The 9,633-nt window shown below is 50.0% G+C and overlaps 1 protein-coding gene across 1 annotated transcript; it reads right to left on the bottom strand.

Moving 5' to 3' along the window:
- Positions 1-7,775: 7,775 nt before the first annotated feature.
- LOC120762339 (transcription factor HES-5-like) lies at positions 7,776-9,608 on the bottom strand. Its single transcript, XM_040084659.2, has 3 exons — positions 9,494-9,608; positions 9,015-9,192; positions 7,776-8,839 (listed from the first exon to the last, which is right to left on the bottom strand). The coding sequence occupies exons 1-3, from the start codon at positions 9,557-9,559 to the stop codon at positions 8,571-8,573; spliced, it is 513 nt and encodes a 170-aa protein (XP_039940593.1). The 5' UTR covers positions 9,560-9,608; the 3' UTR covers positions 7,776-8,570.
- Between the last annotated feature and the right edge of the window lie 25 nt (positions 9,609-9,633).

Below are 9,633 nucleotides of genomic sequence, written 5' to 3'. Positions count from 1 at the left end.
CGGGGTCCAGGACGCCGATACACCCACACAGCCACGGAGCAGCCCCACGCGTGTCCCCTGTAGCTGAACCCCTGAATTTTAACCCCCTGAGTGTTTCCAAGAGTTTTGTGACCCGGAAACATCCCCAGGAATGTGAATTGTTGTGCCGTGAGGTGCCTTGGAAAACTTTATCTCTTAATCAAAAGTACTTTCTGTGAGTGGTGTCCCTGCCTGCGACAAGGGGTTGGAGTTAGACGATATTTAAGGTCCCTCCCAACCAAACCATGCCATGATTTTTTTTCACCCTTGCAGTGACCTTTTTTGGCTCTGAATTCCCAGAGAATTGGCCGCTCAGGCGTGCTGTTATTTTTGTCCCACATTGAGAGAGCTGGGGTTTGATATTCCCGAGCTGTGGAAAACAGCATTGCTCCCGATGGACACAGAACTGGTGGGGAAATTCGGTGTCGAGTCTGAATATCTCTGCTTTCACTGAAATCTGTCTCCTGTCTGTTGAGCTCACGGAAACCAGCTGTAGAAACTACTTCAAAAAAAGAATAACTTTGGATTGATTAACCAGATTTTTATTTATTTTTGAGCATTAGAAGTTTCTGCAACTTCTGACATTCAAGATAACTGGCACAGGTCATACATTGGGTGCAGCTTGCACAGAACACATCATAACATCCTCCAAGGACAATAACAAATTCCCATTTTCCCCTGGCAAAAGGGTACCAAAAACATAAATATAATTTATACACCTGCCTTTCATGAAAGACTTTGATAAATATTTCTTTTATAATTGACAGCACAGCCGTAACTTTCAGTCCTATAAGGACATAAAAACGAGCTCCCGCCTTTACAAAAGGCACACACGCATCCTGAACCTCACAAACAGCCCCGGCTCGTGAGCAAGACATCCCGAGGAATTTCCTCTACATGGTTTGGGGCATGGTTTAACCATTCTCAGAGCGTGCTCAGCACAAACTATAAACATTATAGAACCCCTCGCAGCACCGTGGGAAGGCCAGATTCCCAAACGTGTCCAGTGAGACCCCTGGGCATTCCAGGTGTGGATGCCCTGGCATCCCGAGGAGTCAGAGAAGGCTCAGGGACACTTTTGGGAGCCCTGACTGTCCCAGGGGTTACAGCTTTCCCAGCAGAGGTACATGGACAACCTCGCAGAGGTTAAGAACAGCCGTGGTTCGGCTCCGAACGGCCCCTCCAGCCCTCCCAGCAGGAGGATACAGCTCACATTCCCTCAGAACAACTTTCTCTCCACGCGGTGGGATGGTTGAAGTCCTTCTGGGAGAAGGGGAGCTCACGTCCAAGCAGAGCAATGACCTGCAAAGGGCAAAAATTCTTCCCTACTCATGAGAGGAGTGGGGGCGACTTGTACAGCAAGTCATGCTCTCCTCTGGAATACGGGAAACGTCCAAAAAATCACGGAACTGTGAACTGCCGGTGCCTCCGGCGGCTTTGGAATCGCTTCGGTGCTGCTGGTTTTGCAGGAGGCTGGTGGCTGGAGCTGGGTGCGGAGGAACCGGAGTCCCCGGGTGCCACCTGTGACCTCCGGGAGTGGCAGCTCAGCTTCCCCCGCGTTCCTGCTCCTGTGGAACGGAGGGACGGGAATCGCAGAGCCGCTCTGGGGCACTGCCCCTCAGGATCGTCCTGCTGCGGGCTCTTGGCAGGGGCTGCAAAAGCTGAAGGGGCAGGAGAGGAGAAAGGTGTTACACGGGGAAGGGCCGGCTGGAGTTTTTCCCAAAGGAAAAGGCAGTGAGACGGATGGGGGATGTGATGAGGAGCACTCACCTCGCCCTTATCCCGGGTCGCTCACAGCCATCCCTCCAGCGTTTCGCCTTTCCCCAGCTCGGAGTTGGGCTGGTGCCTCTGAAATCCCTTCTCCAGGAGCACTTCCAGCTGCTGTAAATCCGATCCGCGGCTGGAACACAGAAGGGGAAGAAGGGAAGGTGAGCAGCCAGGCTTCTCCTCCCCATCTCTCAACACCCCAAAGGCTGCGGCCCTTCCCGGCTCTCCGGCAGATACTCACCCTGCGCTTCCCTCCGGGCCATGGGATGTCCAGGGAGAGAGCACCGATATCCCAAGGGCTGCTTTCAGCTCGGAGTGGAGAAGGGAGCCCGGATCTGCCCTATTTATACACAGGGGCCGCATACAAAACTCTGGGTCCGGAGCGACTCGGAGTTTCCCACAGTCGGCAGCCAATCCATGCGTGCCCGGGACAATGGGAAAGCATCCATTACAGCATGGCAAATTGACTGTGAATTGCCTGGGGATAATACCCCGCTCCCAAAGGAGCAGGTGGGCTGGGGAGTGTGGGACACAATGGGGTTTGGCATCGCGGCGCTGGGCAGGGAACGTGGGAAAGCGTTCGCCGTCATTATCATCCAGCTTCTGCCTGATGTTGGGAACGTCAATATCTCAGTGTGCTGCCTTTTCCCAGGCTGTGTTGAAATTAAGCACAGAAGACGGATCCCAGGAAGAGATAATGCTCTGCGCCCCAAAGAGAGGTTGAAAAGGGGAAGATGCAGAATCAGAGGGACTAAACCCTTTCATTGACATTAAACCGTGCTTAGATGAATACAGTACCAGATAATTTTCAGGCAACGAGAGACTAAAATCAAGGGAAGAGCCCTTCAAACAGATAGCTTGAAATATTTTCTCCTCTATTGTTTAAAGTCCCCCTGCAAGTTATATCCAGAGCTCTTCCTTGCTTTTGTTTGGGTGATCTGGGTTTTCCTACGGCAGTCCGTGACATGTAATGATTGTGATGTTTTTCCCAAACATGTCCTGTTTAATTTCATGCCACTTTGCAAATGCCTCACTGTTCCTGAATACCCACATAATTTTCCCCCCTTTACAGACAACTGAGAGGGAGTGAAAAGTCGATTCTTGCCTATTATTTTGCTATATTATCCCCTTTGCAGGATGTACCACAGGTGAGAGGCCCTCCTGTGACTTTGCTCAGTCTTGGCATTTCTCACCTCTGTGCCACAGGTAACGAAGGACAACGGACCACACAAGATCCTGGATTGGAGCTGCCTTGTAGCAATATTTTTATTTTTTTTTTCCCCCAGGCTGTTTTAAGCTGTCAGCTCAGGTCTGCTGCCCCCTCCCAGCACAACCCAGTGCAACCCAGTCATGTTTGGATCTGTCAGTCAGGCATGGGAGGCCTCGTGCAGTTTGTGAATTCCTGTTTCTTACGGCTACAACGTTGATGAAAACCGAGTTTATTTCTTGTGTCTGCCTTTCAGAATCAGACAGGAAACCTCCCATTTACCTGTCACTTGCAGGCAGCCAGTTCTACCTGCCCTCAGCATCCCTCTCAGGGCCAAACCTGTGTCTGTGGATACCTGGACAGCAAAGAGTCCCAGCACACAGAGGGCTGGTGAATAAAAGGATATGATTCTGCAAAAGATGACCCTGTAACCCGTTATTAACCTGAAGATTTTAAAGAATTTTTCACTACTTGGATACTCATCGATTTCCATAAATTGTGTATTCCCTTCCCAGCCCAAAGACACTTTATGTTTAGATGGATCACTTAGGGTACAACAACTTTAATTCTTGATTGTTATCAAAAATGATAACTGAACACGGACCATGAGTCCCATTCAAAATCAGCTCGCTGAATGATTTTGTCAGCTTGTGACTTGCAGTATTCCTTGGAGCCGGGGTTATCCCTGGCCGCATGTGCCTGTGCTGTTACTGCAGAGGGAAGTGAAGCGCGGGATTTTCTGGATCCCTCCCGGGATCACGTGTGATGAAGGGACAGCAGGTCCTGCCACGCACCGCATGGGAAGGAGGATGCTGGCAGGCACGGGGAGAGGGGAGGGAAGCTCTGACCCAATTTTCAGCCCTGGAAATATGAAGTGAGCGGGTTTAAATTATGCCATGCTGTCCTCAGCACAATGCCCCGGCCTCCAAAGGGCTAAACCAGCTCCCACTGATTAAAGCCTGATCCCCTCCTTGAAGGGCCGGGCAGATGGTGCTGCGGGCGTGGGCTCTCCCCGGGACTCCCAGGCACACTTCTTTTGTCGGCAGTTTAACACCGTGAACGGGAAATCCTGGGAGCTGCGGGCTCGCACCATCTGATGGGAATGGTGAACCAGGCACCCTGCCCCGCTGCCAGCCCTCTGCTCCCAAATCCCCGGCTCCCTGTCCCTTGGAAAGGGATCTCAAATCTTCCATTCCCCCGTGCCTGCCTCCTCTGCCCACCCAGCGTGCTGCTGCGGGGTGAGAGAAGCAAATATTCCCCCTGGTTGGTTATTAAGACCTGAAAACTTAATGGCAACAGCATTTCCCAGCTGATGGTTGTGAATAATAAACTGTCTAGGCTTGGGCTGTCCCTACAGTATATTCCTTCTGGAGTGCAGAGGGCACTTCCTGCAAGGATTTTGGTAAGGAAAAATCACCTTCAGCTGTAGGAAGTCCATTCAGTCTTTGTTAAAATCTCTAAGTAGTTTGCTCAGTTTGGTCTTTTAAAAAAATCCTGCTTTAGTGTAGCAGTCTGTCCCCCTGAAACGAGTTTGTGCTCCAAATCCTTGTCCCTGTGCTCCCTGTCCTTGGGAGGAATTTGTGCCTTGGACTGTTGCTGCGGAGCCAGAAAGTTGGCTCAGATTTTCCCTGGTTTGGGAATGAAGGATTAAAAGAGACAAATCCCCAAAATTGCCAAACACGGAGTTGGCTGAACAACGGGACACAATAATTCCCTTTTTTGGAGGGGGATGTGAGATCTGGAGATGCTGTGGGCAGAGGCTGCTGGCTCTGTAAACCGCATCAAATCCTGAGTGGCATCATGAAAATGCTGTTTCCAAAATCACAGCCTGCCATGGGCTGTCCCTGTCTGTCCTTACAGCTCTGCAATGCCAAGCAGGAGCCCTGGCTTTTCCCAAGTTCATCACCTCCTGACTTTTCCCAAGTTCATCATCTCCAACTGGAGCTGCTCCCGGTGACCCTGAGCTGTGGTGGGGACCTGTGGGATTGTTGTGAGTTGAGGAACAACCAGAGGGGATCCAGGAAAGGATCCAACCACCCCAAGACTGTCATTTATAGGTTGGTGTCCATGACAATCCATAAATCAGAGCAGCTGGAGGACCTCCGCCCCCGAGGAATTGCTACTGGGCCTTTCTGCTCCTGGTTTACGGGTGGTGGTTTCAGCCCAGGTGGAGATTTACTCCACACAGAGTGTGCACAAAAGCTGCTACTGCTTGTAATACCAACTGACAGCTTTCTTAGCCCACCTGATCCATAATTTTCCGTGGAGGGGAACTCAGTGTGCTGCAATGGAGCAACAGGTCTGGAAGAGGGTGGGCTATCAGCAAAGCGTGTGGAAACCCAGAATTTCCCTGTCTGTGTCACACAGATTTAGAAAGCAGTGCCTTGTGCCTCTGTGGCTGTGCTTCCAGCACACCACTCGATGGCTTGCACCCATTTTAGAGCACTTTTATCTAAGTCCATTTCCTACATTCATGCCAGTCTGTCTCCCAGATGCCATTGATGGCGTTTTAAAAGAAATAATTACGATTTTTAGTGGGTTTTTTTTCTTCCCCATGCCTTCCTTAAATGGTTTAAAATCTTTCTGACAACCCCTCTTGAGACACCTATTTAGTGTCAAAGAGCATAACGTTCCCAAGTTTTAAAAGGGCCTTCGAATAATACTGATCGATCAATGTGCTCCTTGGGAAAATAGCTCTCCAGATGGTCCATCGGGACAGGAATTGCTGGTCCTCACAATGCGGAGCCAAAAAGCGTCACTAATGTGGGCTGTTGTGAGGCACGCTTCCTTTGTGGGCCTCTGAATGCCCTAAATAGGGAAGAAAGTGTGGGAAACTCCAAGAAACTCAGGCCCACACTCTGAGGTTAATAGGGGCTTTGTCAGGAGAGTATTCTTGAGCTGTGGGATCAGCATAATAAACAACATCTTCCCTAAGGGTGGGAATGTGTTGGGAGCAGGGGAGAGTCACCCCAGGGGCCGCAGGAGCCGTAAGAAGCTTTGCGCTCAATTATGAGAAGTGATAATAATTAATAAATTGTAAACATAACCTTTGCTGTGCGGGGGGGGGGGGGGCTGGGCAGGCCGGGGGTCTGGCTTTTAGCTCTGGGGTAATTGGTAAATTAAAGCCCAGAGGAGCAAGTCTCTGTGCTTGATGAAAAGCAGAAGGGGAGCACTTTGCACCAGGGTGGATCTGACTCCTCGGACCACAAAAAAGCAGCTTTTCCGGTGGGGTTTAGTCCCTTCCCACTGCCCAGGGAGGCATTCAGCGTTTCCCCTCCTTACACTCTTTCTTACACGAGCTGCAGCAGTGCTGCCAGCTGTGACCCTCAGCCGTGGGCTCCTTGGGGGGAATCCCATCCCCAGAGGAGCAGCAGCCTGTTCCGTGCCACGTGTGGCTCTGCTCCCAGCGGTGCACACGGGGCTGGGGTGGGCTTCGGGGCACATGGCACTCCAGCTGAGCCTGAGCTCCCCCAAACTGCCCTGATTCGGCTTGATTTAAAACCCCACAGGCATGGACAACAGCTGGAGTTTCTCTGGGATTCAGAAGCCTGCGCTAATTGACAAGGACAAGTTGAGCACAGCGAGGTTGAAGTGACTTCTTCAAGCTCGCTAAGCAACCATGAAACCTAAAAATATCTCTCGTGAATTATTTAGCAGTTCGTTAGGAGGAACAAATCTGGAGCACCGGTAGAGACCTGTACCAAGCCCACCTTGTACTGCACCAGCAGAGAGGTGAAGAGCACTCAGCCCACATAATTAAGAACCTAAACGATCCATGGCCCAAAATGAGGCAGAGCAGCACATCCCTGACACTTTTGGGGGCTTTTGGGGCCTTTCTGTGTGGCTAACAGAGGATTTCACCACAAACCACACAAGGACTGGGCAGGTTCAGTGTCAGATGCAGTTTGATCTGTCAGCGGAGCGGATCTCAGGTTGCTCCTCGCTTTTGACAAGATCAGGTATTCAGTGTTTCCTTTTGTTTGGGAGCAAACCCTGTGTGCTTAAAATGCAGCTTTTCGAGGGCACCTCTCTCAAGGAAAGTTGGATTGTTGACCAAATGTGTTTTGTGCAGCTCCCGTATCTCTGGAAGAAGGAGAGCGTTCCCAGCCATGAACGCAAATCAGTGAATTACTGGGGTTAGAGAATAGTTTTGTGAACTGATTATTTGTGCAGATTTATTTTAAAGTGAAGGTAAAATAAAAGGAAATCATTTAGGAGAGGAAATGCTTCCTCAGTCTCTAATTATACTTTTAGCCATATGTGGGCTAATTTCACTTCAGTAAAGGGAGCCTAGCAGAATTTGTGTCATAAAATTAAGACAGCGAAAATTAGTTCACCCCATTGCAGGTAGTTCCAAAGATCCCCAAGCTGCTTCCAGACTCTTTGGAAGTTATTGGGAAATTTGCACAATACTCCCTCCCAAACAGGCAGAAAGCACAAGGCTGATCTCAGCTTGGTGGAAAAATTAGTGGGGGAAATGAAGTGGCTGCGGAATGAGTGATTTGTTGGAGGCTGAATAGATTGCTGTTAAATCTGAAAGGCTGACACTTCTCAGCACCTCACTGCAATTTCACTTCCATTTTGATTTTTGATGATTTTCCCAGAGGTTGCTTCCTTACAGGATCTGAAATCCTGTTCTGCCAAAGGGATTTCACAGACATATTTCATGTATTGGAGTGAAGGGCTCAGAACTGACACGTCCTGATGGCTTCCCCAGTGCAGGAGGGTCTGCATGCACCCAGTCCAGCAGTGTCAGCCCTTTTAATCATTCCAAAGCAGAGCATTAATGTCTAAAACCGTTTTTATTATATTGTACAGTGAAGTTGAACATCACACAGGATGAATACATAACAACTTTATAAAAGCTTTTTAAGCTCCTTAGCATGCTCAGTGAATGATTATAAAGTACTTATTGCCTCCCTTCCTTCCCCTTTTCCTTAAGGTATAGCAGAGGTATTTCCTTTACAAAAGGCACCAATTATCCCTCAAATGAGAGCAGCACAAAGTGACATGAAGAGAATTGTCCCTAGAGCTCTCTGTGATCATCACAACTTTCTGTAAGAAGGATACTAAAAATAGCAGAGGAGCTTCAGAAGAATCAGCATTTCTTAATAACATCTTTCACTCAAACGGGAAAGGCTCAATCCTCTCTTTATGATACAAAATACATTCTCCGAAGGGCTCCTTCTTGAGGAAGGTCAATACATTATCTAGAGACAATGGAGCACTTGAACCTGTGACCCAGGCAGTCAGCAGAAAGATTTCCTCTGACAGCCACAGGCTCAGCAGCCTGCGATGGAAACCAAAGGGCACTTGCTCTCTAAATCACCACAGAACTCGTTCTGGTCTTTGGCCAGGAGCCACCAACAAAAGCAACAAATTTGCTGCAAGATATACCCACAGTCCTTCACTATGAAGGGAAACCACCCAGCGACCCTCATTTCTGGTGACAGAAAAACAATAACCGTCCCCTCCTCCCGCCTTTGGAAAGCAATGTTTCCTACTTCCAAGAGGAACTAATAAACCACAGGTCCCTCTAGTTTTTTGTAGCAAAACGTGGGAATGAAGCTCAGCGGGTCTACCAGGGCCTCCAGATGGTCGGAGCGGCAGCCACGCTCTTCTGGGCAGGCTGTTTTCTGGGAAACACGCAGGGAGACACGGGGGAGGCACGCAGAGCTGGAGAGTACGAGGCATCTGCACCCAGCTGAGCCTTGCAGAAGTGCTTGATGAGCTGGACCTGGGTCTCCTTCTTGGGCTCGTAGTAGGACAGAAAGTGCATCGCTTCCTTGAGGCACCGCAGGTACCCGCTGTTAAAGTCCTGCTCTGGGTTCTTGTGGATGAATGCTGAAAGAAAAAGAAGAGCAAATGCAGAGGGTTAAAATCACGACTGAAACATGGGGCAGTGACTTTCCTGTGCTTGGGGCTGGGATGCTCCAGCCCCTGCTTGCCTCGGGCTGTCGGGGAGGGCACAGCCCTGGGAGCAGGTCCAGGTGTGCAATACCTGCTCTGCACTCACTTTTTTGGTCCTGCAGCTGGCTCTGCTGCTTCAGGTAGCTGACAGCCACTTCCAGGATGTCGGCTTTCTCCAGCTTGGAGTTGGGCTGGTGCCGCTGGAACTCCTTCTCCAGGAGCAGTTTCAGCTGCTCGATGCTGCTGTTAATCCGGTCCCGGCGCATTTTCTCCACCACCGGCTTCCTCAGCTGTGAGAGACAGAGCAGATCGTTAGGGATTTTGTGAGACCTGACCCAATTTCCCCTCTGATGCCCTGATACACCCATGTTCAAAATGATTTTGTTTTTTTTTTTTTTTTTTGCAGGAGAGCTGTGTGATGCTGCCTACCCATTCCCCACCCATTTTGATTTCTAAAAATCTATATAACCCCCCCTTATCTCTATTTGACATATTTGCTTTACCCCAGATCACTTCCCCCTCTTCTCCCACGTTATATTTATTTGCTAGGGGCAGCCCAGCCTTTCCAATCCCCTCCGGGGCTCTCCTTACTTTATTCTTTTCCTTTGGCAGCAGCTTCTCCTCCATGTGGACCATGAGAGCATTGCTGGGAGCCATTCCAAGCGCTCAGCCCTGGGCACAGACCCCGGCCAGCTGCTGTGCCGAGCGTGAGGCGATGCTTTGGCAGCTCC

Source organism: Hirundo rustica, chromosome 22 (assembly GCF_015227805.2).
Source record: "Hirundo rustica isolate bHirRus1 chromosome 22, bHirRus1.pri.v3, whole genome shotgun sequence".
Taxonomy (NCBI): domain Eukaryota; kingdom Metazoa; phylum Chordata; class Aves; order Passeriformes; family Hirundinidae; genus Hirundo; species Hirundo rustica.
Note: the sequence above shows the minus strand (reverse complement) of the source record. Positions and strands in the feature narration are given on the sequence as shown.

Bases quoted from the DNA above. Each gene is read 5' to 3' on its own strand.
- LOC120762339 (XM_040084659.2), bottom strand. From the start codon at position 9,559: ATGGCTCCCAGCAATGCTCTCATGGTCCACATGGAGGAGAAGCTGCTG. The intron at 9,193-9,493 runs GTAAGGAGAGCC...TGTCTCTCACAG, and splicing joins TGCCAAAGGAAAAGAATAAA to CTGAGGAAGCCGGTGGTGGA. The intron at 8,840-9,014 runs AAAAAAGTGAGT...TTCTTTTTCTTT, and splicing joins GCAGAGCCAGCTGCAGGACC to CAGCATTCATCCACAAGAAC.